Source organism: Chelonoidis abingdonii, chromosome 6, assembly GCF_003597395.2.
Source record: "Chelonoidis abingdonii isolate Lonesome George chromosome 6, CheloAbing_2.0, whole genome shotgun sequence".
NCBI classification, from domain to species: Eukaryota; Metazoa; Chordata; order Testudines; family Testudinidae; genus Chelonoidis; species Chelonoidis abingdonii.
Window position 1 is genome coordinate 87,426,536 of NC_133774.1, and position 16,552 is coordinate 87,443,087.

Consider the following 16,552-nt stretch of genomic DNA (forward strand, 5'->3'; position numbering starts at 1 on the left):
TTTGCAGAGGCGCTTTAGTATAGTACATTCTGTATTTATGGTTCCTGGTGCTCACTTCAATCGAATACAGTAAAACTCTTCTTGAAAAAACTGTATAATTCCATTACATGGAAAATGCCTGACTGTGTCACTGCCTGGGCTCCCCACACAGAAGACTCTGACATAATCTGCCTGCCCTGCCTCAGAGGAGAAGAGGAACTGCTCAGCCTGATCTATGCAGGACCTTACAGAAGTTGCTCCCTAATTTCCTCTAGAGAAGATGCTTCCAATCTCCCTGCCCCTCTGAAAGAAGAGGAGCAGCTCATCCCAGAGAGTGACTTTATGTTCATTTTGGGACTTCCAGTAGTTCAGAAGAGAGTCTCCTTCGCTGTTCCCACAGTTCTTGTGTTGGCAAGGGAAGAATACCCACTAACATCTAATCTCATGTGGGAATAGTCCTGAGTAACTTCTGTTGCTCACTCCAATGCCTTGGCAACACTATTGGGTGGAAAGTGTTAAATAAATAAAATAATTTAAAATAAAATACACACGAAAACACTTTTTGGTTTATATTTACTGCCTGAAAAAGAAAGTTTAGAGCCCATACTATAGAGCTGCCTAGTTAGCAGCTTCAACAGGGGAGTGCTGCTGGTCTGCAACCAGTGTCTTCTACTGCAGTCTCTCGTGTGGAGGGTCCCTCCTTACCTGAGGAGCTGGAGCTCAGAACAACTGACTTCAAGGACTGAAGGCCTGATCCTGCACCACTGGAGTCAATGTGAGCTTTGTCATTGATCTCACTGCAAGATCAGGCTCCTAGACCACTCAAGTGCATTCAGGAACCGATACTTAGTGGAACCCCACAATGCTAGAGGTAACTGTGTGGGCCACTTTGAAGAAAAGGCTACAATGGACGTGACATAGAGAAGGTCATTTTGTACCAGCACAGCACCAATGCTTATTCCTAGTGCTCAGGGGTCTTGGCCAACTCAGTTTTATGCCTTGAGGGTTTAGCCTGTGATGTGACACACATTGATAGCCTTGTTTTGGACTTACAGGAGTACCCCAAGAATTTATCAAAGAGTGCTTGGAGTCATTCTGAATATTTTTTAAGTTCTTTGGATAATATTTGCAAGTATATCTGTCACCTATGACTCCAAGACAGATGGCACAAGGATTATCAGTCATCACAGACATCAGTTGTGTTTCATTCACATGAATTGCTACTGAGCAACCTTCCTTCCGTGTTAGAAGTTACTTCCTGTGAAAAGGAAAAGGGTGCAGGCTCCTCCAGGGAAGCACCCACCATACCTAATAGACAAACTGCTACATTAAGTAGTGTCCCAAAGATGTGGAATAGTGAAGCAAATGCTAAATGCCAAAATGGAAGCCAAGCCGAAATGCAAAGTTCTGTGTTAAACCACTGAGAAACATGGGTGGTGAGGTATTACAGTAGCACTGAGTAACTAGAAGCACAGGCACTGAAGTACAAAGAAAAAAATGCAGCTGCACCAAAACAGGCATTGAGGTGCAGAGACAATGTCAAGCACAAGAAACCAGGAGTGCCAGAGCTTCAAGCAGGTGCCAGAGTCAGTCACCAGAGCACTGAAAAAACAACAACTGATGAACAGCTGCAAAAATGTACTGAAATGCTCCAGGCAAAGACCGCTGAAATTTAATCACTGAAAAACAAGAGAGAATCTGAGAAAAAGATATCCAGAGATATTGCTGGGATGTGAAGAAGAGCTGGAGCAACAGCTTTTGTGGTGTAGTTCCTGTGGAGAACTCTTTCACAGTCAAAACGATGCCGAGCGGAATACTTGTAAGTTTGCATTTATACTTGAAACAGTGTGTGAGCGACAACAGTCCATAAGAAGCCTTGCTCGTACTTCACTCTGCTCCTGCTACTGTCCTTAAGGGTGGAAAAATACCTTGATTTATTGGACTTTCTGTACATTGTTTCATGTATTAATAAACTGTTTTTATTTTGTTAAATGCAACTATTTAATTATTGTAAATTGTGTTTTGAAAATAATTATTAAAATCAACATGGGACTTAATAGAAAATAGAAAATTAAAATGTAGGTCTATACGGTGTCTACATATACATTTAAGAACTGAAGAAACAGCCAAACTGTATGTTGCCTGAATAAATACAGATTGCAGGTAGGCGCTTTAAATCAGTAAGGATGAAACACAGTTAGTAAAGTTTAGGGGTGGCAGAATTCTGCTTTAACATTACGTTCACTTACATGGCTATGAAGAATAAATGCTACATGGTTGTGTCTGCAAGCGGGGGGGATCCCTACATAAAGTGGCATCTTCCATTTCATCTTTGCTGTAAGATACAAAAGACAGAAATCAAAAATAGAACATATCTACTGTCAATGCATTGACAGACATGTCTTTGCAGTAAATTAGGCCCTAGATACTCTTTTCAGTATTACACATGAAGCACTTGCAAGCCTAAGACATTTGTATAATTATAGGACCTGCCAAGTAAAGAACAGCAGTAGTGAAAGCCACAGGGAAAATGCAAAACAAAGAATTCTGGGTAATCCTCTAATGACAAAAAGAAAGGCCCTTTCAGACAGGTATCTTTCAGTCTTCCAAAGACTAATGATTGACCTCAGAAAAATCAAAATCACTAAAGCCAAACACATTCCAAAAAGAAATGTATACCCAAGTTCATGTCTTAAAATAGATTTACTCAAAATAAGCAGCTAAGAAAAACATTCCAAGGATGGGAGATGACAGGAAAGTCTATTTGGATTGTCAAGGAGGACAATAATGTTAATGCAGTAAATCTGCTACATTTATATAATGGCTTTTAATCTCAAGTGATCCCAAAGTTTTTTCCCACTTCCATATACAGGGATCTCTGCCCATCAGTGAAATGCAGCTATCTATGGAGTGAACATGGCATCTGTTTAGCTGCACACCGTGAACTCAGTTCACACCCTTGTGACAAAGGGGATAGCTCTGCCGCAGAGAGATGCACTCCAAGTGTTTGGTAGCTTTAAACTTTCATAATTGCTATCTGGCTCTGGACCTCAAGGCAGAGCATGAGTTACAGGTGTTTTGAATCTCAATCCTACTTTCAGGTAGACTTCCTGCCATTAAAGGCTTTGTTCACTGGAATAAGCTGATAGAAGTCAAAAATATCTCAGGGCTGATTCAAGACCAACAACTCTAAACAATAATTTAGGGCACAAATGGAAAACCATAACAAAAAGTGATGATATGTATTGTCAAGCAAAAAAGATATGTGATAGGAGTGAAGATATGTGACAAAGGACACAAAGAACACACAATGTAGAAGCTGCATTCTGTGGCACTATTTGTGTTGTTACTCTGGTAGATCCAATAAAAAATTATGTATAAAGATTTCACAATACAGGGTTATGCATGCGCCATAAAGCACAGCGAGTGAGCCCTGTCTGATCATGCCCTTTGCCATACTGCATTATAGCCAAGAAGGTAGAACTTCTGAAAATAATAACTCAGCACCAGCAGATCACAGTTCAGTCCTGCTGTACTTAATCCATTCAATCATGTGGGCTTTGGAAGGAACTTCCTCCAGCAACTTTGTTAAAATTCATGTGGGTGAATTTTCATGCAAAAGTAGCTTTTCAAGTTTTTGCAGGCTTCCATGCAAATAGTTTTCAGTCACCTGAAATTCTGGGGTGTGAAATCATGGGAAAACAACAACAACAACAATAACAAAACCCCTGGTTAAAAAAAGTTGCATGAATTTTCTTGAAAATATTTCCAATAGTTCCCTGCTCCCCCTAATTCTCACCAACAGTGTGGATCTATAATAAATTACACTCATGAAGTTCCTTTTTACTTAGTGTCCTGCAGTGATTCACCCTGAAAGAAGACACAGAAAAGTGATCCAATGTATTTTCGGATTTAACTTTTTAAAGATGTCTTTGAAACTATTTAATTTTAAATATACTTTTTTATTTTAAACCAGAAAAGTTGGTTAAAAAAGCTTCTCTGCACAAAAACATGGATAAACTAAATGACAATGAATTTATAACAGGTGTAACATTTTTCTTCTCTGTTTAAGGAAAACAGTTAGAAAAAATGTGCTAAGCAGTCACTAACTGCAGCCCAACAGGAGTATTGTACAACTCCCTGGTATGTCCATTCTTTTTGCATGTCCTTTGTTTAGAATAACAGGTGAAATCTTATTTGAAAACTGACTGTCCTAAAGAATGGCTTTTTGCAGCCCTGCCAAATCCCTGTAGGTCACATTGTGAACCTCCTGCTCCTGCTCTTGAGCAGTTACTTGCTGATGTAGTCTCAAGGACTTCTACAGAACCACTTGGGTGAGTAACTGCTCACCAAGGGATGGAAGGGAGAGTCTCAGAGGTTTGCATGATCAAAAAGATAACAAAGGCAGCATTTCCTGCAATCTCTTGGGCAACAAAAAGTGTTGAATTAAAGTGGTTTACAGAGCTGTCTAGAGAAATATTGCAACCTAACATAAGCCATGAAATGCTGCACAACCTTACATTACAGATTCAAGGCAAAACTGGAAGGCGTGATAACATCTTTAAGGGGATAGAGAGTGGTGTTAGATTTGGAGCATATATGTGTGTACAAATATTATACAACTTTTAATTAAATCTTACAAATTTTCAGTAAATTATTAAATGATTGATCATATATTGACTACAGAGATGCATTTGTGCATTTGGACGTATTTTTATGTAGCTCCACACATATTTAAAGGTGTACTCTGGTTCATTTTATTACAAGACTTATGTCCTTGCGCAGCCATTTAGCTTTAGGATACTTCTGGATAGTATCCTGCTCTATTCAGTGATTTAAAAATTGGGTTGACAACCCTCTTTTTGCATTTTTACTCACCTAGGCTTAATTTCATTACATCATTCTTTGGTGTTTTATTACCGTCTTTAGACTCATATATTCCTCCAAACAAATAGATATCCTGTTGGCAAGAACTACAACTGTAATACAATATATATGACTCTGTACTCAAAATATTATCTTATGGAAAGTCTCTTTCCCTGCAATTTAACTGTATGTATCTAGAAAAACAACATGAAAACTCCCCTCTCCTCTCAACACACAGAGATCACCTGTCCCACCATACAAACAAACAAAAAAACATAAGAGAAGTGTGTGTGTAGGAGCCTAATTATTTATTAACTCTTATTATTAAGGAAAGAGAAGAGTAGACAATGCAATGAAACCCACTGGGCTCTCTCTATGTGGAACTAATTTACCTGGATTTACTGCTTGGTTATTACACTAATGAGGCTATAGAAAACCTTAAAATAGACAGATTCTTGGGCATTCTGAACATTGTCCACATATTAGTGAATGCAAAAATACTGCAGCATTGGCAAGTAAGAGGTGTTTCAGACTGCAGAGAAAAGGAAGAGAATCAGTACTGTCGCTCCACATCCAGGTTGTTGGATTCCCGGAAGGTGGCGCATATAGCATGGTTAGACTTTAGAAGAAAAAGATATGGCATTCAGCACTCTTTCAGCAACCTGCGCAGTGTGGCAACAGAGGAAACTATGAGACATAAGCAAGTCATGCAGGAAGTAATGATATTTTTAAAAGTGAGCATAGTGTTTGCATGAAACTTATTTTCTACGCTTGACAGTATTGCAAGCTGAACTCCTTCATTTATGCACTACTAAAAAGCACTGGCTGTGCTAGGAATCACCATTGCTCTGCCACTGGTCCTGAGCTCTGTGCTGGAAAGAATGCCGCAAGAATTGTGAGGTTTGTTCAGCCTCCATGCCCATTCGGTCTACAGCAGTAGTAGACAACCTGTGGCCTATGGGCCACTTGCGGCTCATCAGGGTAATATGATTGCGGGTTGTGAGACGTTTTGCTGACGTTGACTGTCTGCAGGCACAGCCCCCCGCAGCTCCTAGCAGGGCCGGCTCCAGGCACCAGGGCAGCAAGCAGGTGCTTTGGGTGGCATGTCCCGCTCTTCGGTAGCAATTCAGTGGAAGGTCCCTCACTCCCTCTCGGAGCAAAGGACCTGCCACCGAATTGCTGCTGAAGAATGAAGCGGCGGCGGTAGAGCTGCCGCCGAAGTGCCGCAGATCGCGATCATGGCGTTTTTTTTTTTTTTTTCCTCCTGCTTGGGGCGGCAAAAACTCTAGAGCCAGCCCTGGCTCCCGTGGCCGCGGTTCTCTGTTCTAGGCCACTGGGAGCTGCAGGGTGAGGGCTTTGCCTGTGGATGGTCAACATCAGCAAAATGTCTCGTGGCCCACAATCAGATTACCCTGATGGGCCGCAGGTTGCTCATCACTGATCTAGAGTCTCTCTGATGAGATTGCCAACTGTAGTGATGTTTATTGATGTGGGCACCTGTGCACTGGCATCTGGATCAGGGACATTCACTCACTCACACAGACCAAAAAGCTAGAGAGCAATAACATTCAATCACTAGTAATCTGGGCTAAATTTGAACAAGTGACCTATACAACAAATGGATCACTTTGTGCCAGTGATATTTATGACGAAATTCCAACTGAAAACTTAGCACTTGCATATGGCTTCACATTTGAAGAACAAATATACTCCACTTTCAAGAGTTAATGAATATATTCTGACAGCACCTGTGTGGGGTAAGTAAGTATTATTATCCCTGTTTCTCAGATGGGAAACTGGGGAAGAGATATTAAGATTAACTTTTTCTAAAGTGGCCATTTCTATCGGATGCCTCAGCTTTTTGGTGTTCATCTTGAGACACTTTCAGAAGCACCGAGCACCCAAAATTCCATATGAAGTCAATGGGATCTGTGGTTGCTTAGCACCTTTGAAAATGAGGCTTCAAATTGAGTAGACAAAATTTAAAGGGCACTATAAGCTCATACAGTGCCAGAGCCAGAATTCAAACTCAGAAGTTCCTGACTCCTACTCCTGTTCTAGACTTCTTGATCATACTGCTGCTCAGAAGAACCTAGAGGTGAAATCTCATTACACCTTCTTTAAGAGTATATATCTAAGAAGTGTTCAGAAGGAGACATTCCTGCATCTTCCTTCCATATTGGAATTCAGAAAAAGTAAACCAGGACAGAAAAATGACATTTGGTCTATACCTTGTCATGGTGTGCTGTAAATGTGTGATGTGTCCTTCCACTGGGTATCTCTCCCTTGACTCCACAATGATGCCAGGTTAACAAAGCTGTTGGAAAAGAGTCTCACAAAATTATATATTTTCCATTGATTTCCCTTGCTATCTGAAAATCATAAAATTTACATACTACAGCCTTTTAAAGTGCAGCTGTAATCTAAAAGCTGGTGGCAAAAATGGACTTGCGGTGGATCAGAGTTATTTTCTTCCAATTTGTTCAGTTCACCAGTAGAAAACTTGGTGGGACAGCACAGTAAATTGTTGCAAGAAGTATTACTTGAAAGGCTAATAGATCAAAAGAAGTTACAGTTACAGTTCATGGGTTAACAAGACAGGGTGGAGCTAATCCACCAACTTTCACTGCCGAAAAAACAATGTGGGGGGAAAATATATTTTGCAGGTCAGCTGGAGTGAAACATTTTGAGCTAGATTGTGACTTTTCAGTCACTGTCCTGAAGAGAAGGCCATTCAAGTAGCAATGCCTCAGAAGGAGCACTTGGGAGGTTGGCACAATATTTCTGGTGATGCTCCTTGCACATAAAAGGTGAGCATTCTGCTACCTTTATGTGCTGGCTCCACTCCACAAACTGATGCAGAGTAGGAGTGGGATCACAGCCCTGACTCCTCCCTCCTCCCTTTGCAGAACCCTGCTTCCTGGAGGGGACTGGAAGGGGTGACCAAGGCTAGGCTGTCTTTGTGCTCTCCAAAGTGCAGGGAGCACAGGGACAGGTCTGTGTGTAACCTTTGCACAGCTGCAGAGAGGGGTAAATTGTCTTGTTCACCCCTCTGGCCCTATGTAGTTGTGCAGGAGCCACACCTGGCCCCTTGCAACCATACTGAGGCCACATCCAATTTGCCCCCATGCAGTTTTACCTCAAACCTCTTATAAAAATAAAGCTGATTTTGCAGGTGGAAAACTCCCTTTACAGTGAAAAAGCCAAGGTCTCTGCAAAAATGGCCTATTTCCATCTGGACATATTACAATTCAAGTTTGAGTTGAGAAAGGGAAATTTCAATTAACTTATCCTAGAAGACAAACAGTTCCCAAGAGGGGCTTGAGATAGTAGCTTGTTTCTAATGTCTTTTTTCCTGACTCAGTATAGGTGAAAGAAGCAGTTGTCTCCAGACAAATAATTTAATGACTGGCCCCTCCTAATAATTTGGGTTGTCCCTGAATCTGGTCTGCAGCTGTAAATACACTAGATGTATTTTCATGAGGCAATATCCAAATGCATGACAAGGCAATACAATTATTTCATATCAGTTAGCTCATATCTAACCTAGGAAAGAAGATATTTGAAATGAACCAATGAGAATTTTCCAGAAAGTACCTCAATTTACCCTGTGTGGTTCCTCTGAAGACAATAAATGTGGTGGGTGAGGATGGATTTAAGTGGGAAGGATAGAAAAAGGGATAAATTTTCATCTACACTCCAGCAGTGTGTACCTGTTTCTATGATGCTTTTAAGGATTTCTATTTTCCAGGCCTATCAGATTTACAAATAAAGCAAACATAATTAAATAAACTATGCAACTCTTTCAATATACTTTGGCTGGCTTTAATTTTCTGTTGTGAATTCACCTTTTCAGTATATTTACAAGCTTATATTTAAGACCATATTCTTGGCGCATCTCTCAAAAACCGATAACAAAAATGATACTTCACACAAAGGTCGAAATTTTCTCCCCTCCTCTGTAGGTGCCTACTAACAGAGATGAACCTCAGTAGGTCTGCAGCACAAGGGCCAGGAAGAAACAATCCAAGAGCTCACAAAGTAGGTGCAGGCTCTTCAGCATTGTGTGGAGTCCAGTACAGAAGAAGCTCTTGCACAGCTACATGCAGCAGCTCTTTGGGGGTCTGACTAAAGTACCTACTGTTGTGCAGATTCTCCAGTTCTTCTATCAATGGAAGAGGCCTAGACCTGTCCTCAGAATGGAGTATTGGCTGCAGAGCAATTCTGCACCAACTCTGGATCCTGCTAGGAGTTTAGAAATAGTACCAGGGGATCTGTAAGACAGGTCTGTGATACTCTTCTTCTCTTATCACACTTTATATATCTATAAAATGTACTAAGAAGGAAATCATCTGCAATTCTAAAAGATACCTGTATCCAATGCGTGCACATCAGTGCAGTAAATATTTTCACCCGAACAACCGCCAAACATGTATATTACTTGTCCAACTGTTGCAAAAGCATGGCCTGACCTGAAAAGAATAAAATAACATTTGAAGCCAACAGTTTTTCTAACATTCACTAAGTAAGCGAAATGACTGAAACCAGAAGAAGCTAGACTTCTATTCATTACAGGTCAGAACAACACAGGGGAAAACATATCCTGTTTGTTGCACTCCTAGCAGTGTAGTGTTACAACATCTGTGCTTTCCTCCCCTTCTTTGAAGAAGCATTAGCTCTTGTTTCCATATTGTAGCGGCACATGTGCATGTGTGCGTTACATCTATAAACAACTCAACTACTTTTCCTTCTCATTCCAGAGAGCGTCCCTCATCCACCTTTCAATATCCTGGGCTAAACCCCCAGCTCTCCAGGTGCACTAAAGTGGGGCACTGTGAATGGAGGTGGGGTGGGTGGCTTAGGTGGTTTTCTCCACCTTCCCAATCCCCTGAACCTGAGGGATGGCAGGGAGTGTGCTGGCACAGAGATGGAGTAATCAGCCCTACATGAGCTCGTCTTGCCCCATCCTATGTAAGGGACATTTTGGGACCAGAGAGGAAGGGGACATGTCAGGGGTGGGGCAGGGCATGAGGTTCTCAAGTGATCCTTGGGGACTGTTATATGCCAGTACAGATAAATGTAGATATAAGAAGGCTACAACAAATGCGTTGTACAAAAGAAATCATCTGGTTAAAAAAGAAAAAAAACTTATAGTTTTCCAATTAAAGCATAATTAACGAAGACTAGACAGTTGTACATCCGAGAAATCATTTCTTCATAGTAACTCAGATACAACATTTCCCTGTCTTAAATTGTCATTATAGAATGAAAATTCCTACACTAAATTATATACTAAAGGAGAAAGAGAAGCCTTAAAATCATAGATAGAAGAATTCTGGCAGGAGAGAGCTTTTAGAGATGTCCACATTGATCATATTGATTCTCATTTCTTTCCAATCCAGAAAGGAGAGAGTTTTTGCAATGAAAAAATGTTTGGCTTTCTCAAAGTCCAAAAAGTTTCCCAAAATAAGTATAATAGGCTGGACTTACAAGTGAATATATGAGTAGCATCATTACAATATCATACTTTCATCATGAATAAGGATTTGCAGTATTCAAAAGTAATGTAGGGCCAGAGTTTTAAAGGTATATTAAAGGCTTATACATACAGATAGGTGCCTAGTTGGATTTTAAGAGCACACAGGCACCTAATTTTCATTGATATCAATAGGAGTTAGGCACCTTTGTAAATCCCACTAAGCATCTATCTGCAGCTTTATACCTGAATACCTTCAAACGTCTAGGCCTGTAAATATTTTATTAAAATATAAAAGCCACAGGAATCAATTTAACCCTAAATGTGATCTGTGAGTATTTTTTTTAAATGGGTCTGATGTCCCTTTCTTTATAAAGACTGCTCGAATGCCTTCTTTGTTATTTACTTTGTTAGTACTTGCTTTTCACCATAAAAATACAAGGGTTCAGGACTGTCAAGCCTGACAGCCTGACTGGGAGGCATAGGGGATGTTTATGGTGATAGAAGAGAGTGCTGGATCTTTTAACAAATACACCCTTAATTCCAAATGTTAATTTGTCATTGGAATTAAATAGGTGTTACTAAAACACCCCCAAAAGAGTTTTAAAGAGTCTAACTAAATCCCTCCCCTACAATTGTACTCTTTGGGGTGTTGTGATGTCACCATTTCACTAGTTCTCCAGGCATTGTAAAGTCTTTCAGCTCAGTCAAGACCTGCATTGCTAATACAAAGAACAGACATATAATTTTACAAGACTTTCAAGCCGTTTTTATACAGCATAGAGAAATATACAAACTGGATATAGTTTCCTATGCAGGTCACCAGTGATACACCTAAATTCCTGATTTATTAATTTTTAAGGTCTCAGGGAAGATCACAAAACCTTTATAAAACTGGGATTTTATAACTACTAATTTTGATAAAAATTATGAAAATGGGATTGACAAGAGCATAAATTTTGAGTAACAAGGATATTTAGGGGTTGGAGAATTAGGCCTTGATCTTTCAATTGTTAGCATGTAAGCATCTGCTGCACCTTTTGTAGGGCCCAACCAACCGCAGAATTGGGACCTATGAGGGAGCAAAGAAACTGCCATCTGGCACAGTGAGGATTAAAGAACACCTTTGGGTTCAGCTAGCCCTACCCTGCTATACCTGCAGCCAATACCAGGTCTGTAGGTGGTAGAAAAGAAGGGAGGCTGGCCCATTTGGGGGCTGACTGGTGAGATGGCAGGAGATATCTGCCCGTTGAGATGGATCAGTAACCTGCCAGCCAGCACAGCCTCTTGAGGCAAGTCAATGTTCCCTGCCAAGGGGAGTATGCAAATAAGCCCTAGCTGTTGGGCATTTGGACTAGTGGGGCCATGCTCCAAACTAAAGAGACTTGTAGGAAGTAACCCACGGAACACACACTGAGAAGCAGACCCAACTCTCCTGTTTAGGGGTAGACGTACATAGGGCCCTGAGCTGGGACCCAGTGGAGAGGGAGGGCCTGGGTCCCCCTACCGTCCTCTCTGGTCTTACAGATTGAAAGACCAGCTTCTCGGCCACCTGGCCATGGAAAACCCTATACCAGGCGTCAGCAACCTTTCAGAAGCGCTGTGCCGACTCTTCATTTATTCACTCTAATTTAAGGTTTCGCGTGCCAGTAATACCTTTAAACCTTCTTAGAAGGTCTCTTTCTATAAGTCTATATTATATAACTAAACTATTGTTGTATGTAAAGTAAATAAGGTTTTTAAAATGTTTAAGAGGCTTCATTTAAAATTAAATTAAAATGCAGAGACCCCTGGACCGGTGGCCAGGACCGAGGCAGTGTGAGTACCACAGAAAATCAGCTCATGTGCCACCTTCGGCACGCGTGCCATAGGTTGCTTACCCCTGCCCTATACCAATATAGTTAAAGCTGTAACAACTTTTGAGTGTAGATAAGACCATTGCTAAAGAATTCCAATGACCTTAATTGAGTCTCTATGCAGGTGTGAAGGTCCATGAAGCTTAGTGCAGAACTGGAGCTCAAAGTTTCTATGGTGTTAACGAAAGTGACACTGATGGCAGGGAAGAGACACTTAGTGAACAGTCATGTAGCCCTGCCAATGCATCTTAATCATAACGTGCAACATTTTGGCTGAGAGGAAAAATAAACTATTTTAAAGGTACCCTAATCTATTTACTTTGGCCAGCTTCTTGTTGGTTCATAGTAAACAGCAGGAGCAGGATGTGGACAGCTGTAAAGGAAGTTCTGAATTGTGGAACACTGCTTCATGGAGGCTTGATCTGCTGCAATTGGAGGGCAGGGTGTGTGTGTGTGAGACACATTCCTAAGTAGGATGCTGCACTCCAAGGCCTTGCAGAACTCCTCTGTGAGAAGTCTATTTAATCAAGCCTTGCCCAGGTGCAAAGATTTAAGCCTATTTACTAATTCCCCACCCCCTTGTTTTCTTTGCAATGAGTAATTCCATGTCATCGAAATATAGATACAGAGCCAGGGTCAGAATAAATTCTATTTACAACCAATTATTTGTGCATCTGATATATAAAGCAGAACTTGTGATTTTTAGAGTAAAGCTTTTTTCATGGTAAATGCAAATGTATGAGAAATATTTTATTTCCATGACAATTACTGGTTTTAAAGTACTTTGAACGATTGCTTAAAATCACATGGCTATATTAGAAATCCCTTAAATTTAAAAATATACCTGTGACTTGAAGCACCTCTGTATGCACAGTCTACGCACTATTGTAGTAATCTTTGTACAAAATATGCCTTCTGAGGTATCATTTTAAAACTAATAACTCACTTATCATTAATATTTTTGTGTGATGTATGTATGTGGTGGGTATTAAGAGTTATGATATGTGCCAGAACTATATTCTTAAAACGTGTTTCACAAGCAGTGCATAAGCACAATCTGCCTTAAACAAAAGAATACGGACAATTTACATATATGTTGTAAACAGGACCATCAAATTAAGAAGGTAGTGAGAGGGGGAGACTGAAGGAAACAGACCAATTCACATTTTAGCAAACAGCAGCAGGGGAAGAAAAAACATGGAGCTTCCTTCAACATTAGACTTTATGTCACCTTCCTCACAGTTTAGATAAACTTTACTTTCCAGGGTAATCTTTAGGAGAATCCATTTCAAAGGTTTACTGGTCTATAAAAATTGAGGGGCTGTAGACAGGCTGCTGGGGTCAGGGCTGCTGAACCAGGGCTGGCTGCATAACACACAGACACTCAGAGTGTGACCTGCGTACTTGTTGCTAATGGAGCTACAGTAGCAAGCATTGAGACACTCTGCAGTACCGGGTATGAGATGGTACAGCTCCTCAGTGGTCTGGATTGCACAGAAGAAGGTGACAGTGTAATAGTCAAAACAAGGTTTACATATAGCTTGCTATTTTAACTGAGAATTACACTTCAAGCACTGGTGTAACAATTTTAAGTGATTCTTAAGTATGAAGGCTGGGAACAGTAAAAGAAAGGTTACAGTTTTATTATTTTCTGTTTGTTTATTTTGGCTAAGGGAAATAGAACAAACGTAAAGATGAAAACAGGAATGTCAGCAACTACTAAGATAGGGTTTGTATACACTACCACTTATGTCGGTATAACGTATGTCACTCAGGGTATGGCTACACTTACAGCTGTACAGCGCTGGGAGTTACAGCTGTCTTCGTACAGCTGTGTAGGGAAAGCACTGCAGCGTGGCCACACTGACAGCTACCAGCGCTGCAGTGTGGCCACATTTGCAGCATTTGCAGCGCTGTTGGGAGTGGTGCATTGTAGGCAGCTATTCCACAGAGCACCTCGTCCCATTTTGGCGCCGTGGGTTGTGGGAAGGGGATGGAAGGGTGCGGGTCATTCCGCTTCCTGTTCCAACGCCCCGTGGTGCATTCAGCTTCACATCCCAGCACCTACAGTTTATTTCCGTCCACATTTTTGGCCTTGCATCTGTCTTCCAAACCAGTTTCTGTTGCAGCACGAGATTTCTGTGGGAAATGGAGCCCCTGAGCTGCTGAGGACTTTGCTGATGAGTGTTCGCCAGCACATCCACGTTTAGCAGTTGAGCTATTCCTTTTCAGCTCCAAAGTGACAGTGAGGAGCTCCGACGATGATACGAGTTCCCTGATGCGTATGACACTAAATTGCTTAGTGTGGCATTCACGGAAATGCTCAGCACCGTGGAACGCCACTTTTTGGCTTGGGAAACAAGCACTGAGTGGTGGGATCACATCATCATGGAAGTCTGGGATGACGAGCATGGCTGCAGAACTTTCGGATGAGAAAGCCACTTCCATGGACTGTGCTGAGGAGCTCGCCCCCCCCTGCGGCGCAAGGACACGAGATTGAGAGCTGCCCTGCCTGTGGAGAAGTGGGTGGCTATTGCAATCTGGAAGCTGGCAACTCCAGACAGCTATTTTTCCGATCGGTCGCAAACCAGTTTGGAGTGGGAAAGTTGACCGTTGGAATCGTGTTGATGCAAGTTTGCAGGGCCATTAATCGCATCCTCAGCTAAGAAGACCCGTGACTCTGGGCGGGAACGTGCAGGACATTCTGGATGGCTTTGCACAAATGGGTTTCCCTAACTGTGGAGGGGCAATAGATGGGACGCATATTCCTATTCTGGCACCACCCCACCTAGCATCCTGAGTGTTACATTAATCGGAAGGGGTATTTCTCTATGGTTCTCCCAGGCGCTTGTGGATCACCGTGGCCATTTCATTGACATTAACACAGGCTGGCCTGGAAAGGTGCATGATGCACGCATCTTTCGGAACAGTGGCCTGTTCAGGAAGCTGCAGCCGGGGACTTTTTTTCCCAGACCAGAAGATCACAGTAGGGGACGTCGAAATGCCCATTGTGATCCTTGGAGAGACCCGCTTACCCGTTAATGCCTTGGCTCATGAAACCGTATACAGGGAAGCTTGACAGGAGCAAGGACGGTTCAACTACAGGCTGAGCCGGTGCAGAATGACTGTGGAGTGTGCTTTTGGCCGTTTAAAAGGGGCGCTGGAGATCTCTGTATGGGAAGCTAGACTTGGGGAAAGCAGCATCCCTGCGGTTATATCCGCGTGCTGTACCCTCCATAATATTTGTGAAGGGAAGGGTGAAACATTCAGTCAGGAATGGACCTCCGAGGTTCAACGCCTGGAGGCTGAATTTGCACAGCCAGAGAGCAGGGCTACTAGAGAGGCCCAGCACAGGGCTACAAGGATTAGGGATGCCTTGAGGAGGAATTTGAGGCTGAAAACCAACAGTAATGTTTGGTGCCTTGCACGGGAGTGAAGTGCAGTGGTTACAATGTTAGTAGGAATCTGTTTTTCCTAAAATGATTGCAGTGCCTGTTTCTTTTCCTGGGCTATGTATCTTTCACTTTCTGCAATAATAAAGACTGTTTTCAAAGCAAGAATTCATTTATTGAAAAGAAAATAACTTTCTTGACAGACACACAACATTTTTGGGAACCTAAAAGGGCAGGGGGTGGGGGGTGAACTGTACAGTCACAGGTTTGAATATGTCCTGTCTGGAGTGCTGTGCAATGACTGCTGCACTTCAGGATGAAATACTGCATGGTGATGGGGGTTGAGTGCAGAGGTAAGGGTCGTAGTTCTCAGGGCTGGTTGGTGAACGTACAGGTGTTGGGGGCAGCTGGTGGTGTAAGAACCTGGATGCTGGGGAAGGGGGTTTGGAGCTGACATTGGGGCACAAGGGAAAGAGCTTTTGGGAACGGGGGGGGCCGGCACGGTAGTGCTCTGCCTGCATGGCTACGAGTGACCTGGATAGAGTCCGCTTGGCGTGCGCCAGGATGCTTATCAGCTGCTTTGTGCTTTTCTTCTTAGCCGCTGCGTTTCTCTGGCAGGATCCTGCTTTCTTTCCCTCCCTTTTTTTCCTCCAGTCCTGCAGTTTTTTTACTTCTCTCTGGCAGAGTGATCCATAACTGCTTTCAGCATGTCTTCTTTGCTTTTTCGCGGCTTCTTCCTGAGTTTTGTAGCCTCTGAGCTGTGGATACATACGGCAGCGAGTAGTCAAGGACACTTTTCGAAAGCAAAAATGGCAACAGTTAACAGAGGCAGCATTGTTTATAATCTCACCCAGACAGTTATTCCCACACAGTGAAGGAGTTTACAGTCTTCACTAGCATAACTTTCCCATACAAACAGAGAGCACACATAACCCACAGGAAGCCATTCGAAATGGTGAGTAAGGGGGAATGATTGCTTCAGG

The 16,552-nt window shown here is 42.2% G+C and overlaps 1 protein-coding gene across 4 annotated transcripts in view; it reads right to left on the reverse strand.

The window, feature by feature from the left end:
* The window catches only part of LOC116820120 (kelch domain-containing protein 3-like), a 67,748-nt gene that overhangs the window by 31,197 nt on the left and 19,999 nt on the right, over positions 1-16,552 (reverse strand). For 3 of the 4 annotated variants that reach the window (XM_075067520.1, XM_032772354.2, XM_032772355.2), the window contains 4 exons: positions 9,217-9,317; positions 7,077-7,162; positions 4,858-4,939; positions 2,229-2,314 (listed from right to left, as the gene is read on the reverse strand). In XM_075067520.1, the coding sequence (XP_074923621.1) occupies positions 2,229-2,314; positions 4,858-4,939; positions 7,077-7,162; positions 9,217-9,317 (355 nt within the window). The remainder of the gene's footprint in view (positions 1-2,228; positions 2,315-4,857; positions 4,940-7,076; positions 7,163-9,216; positions 9,318-16,552) is intronic. The other variant, XM_075067519.1, reaches the window with a different exon arrangement.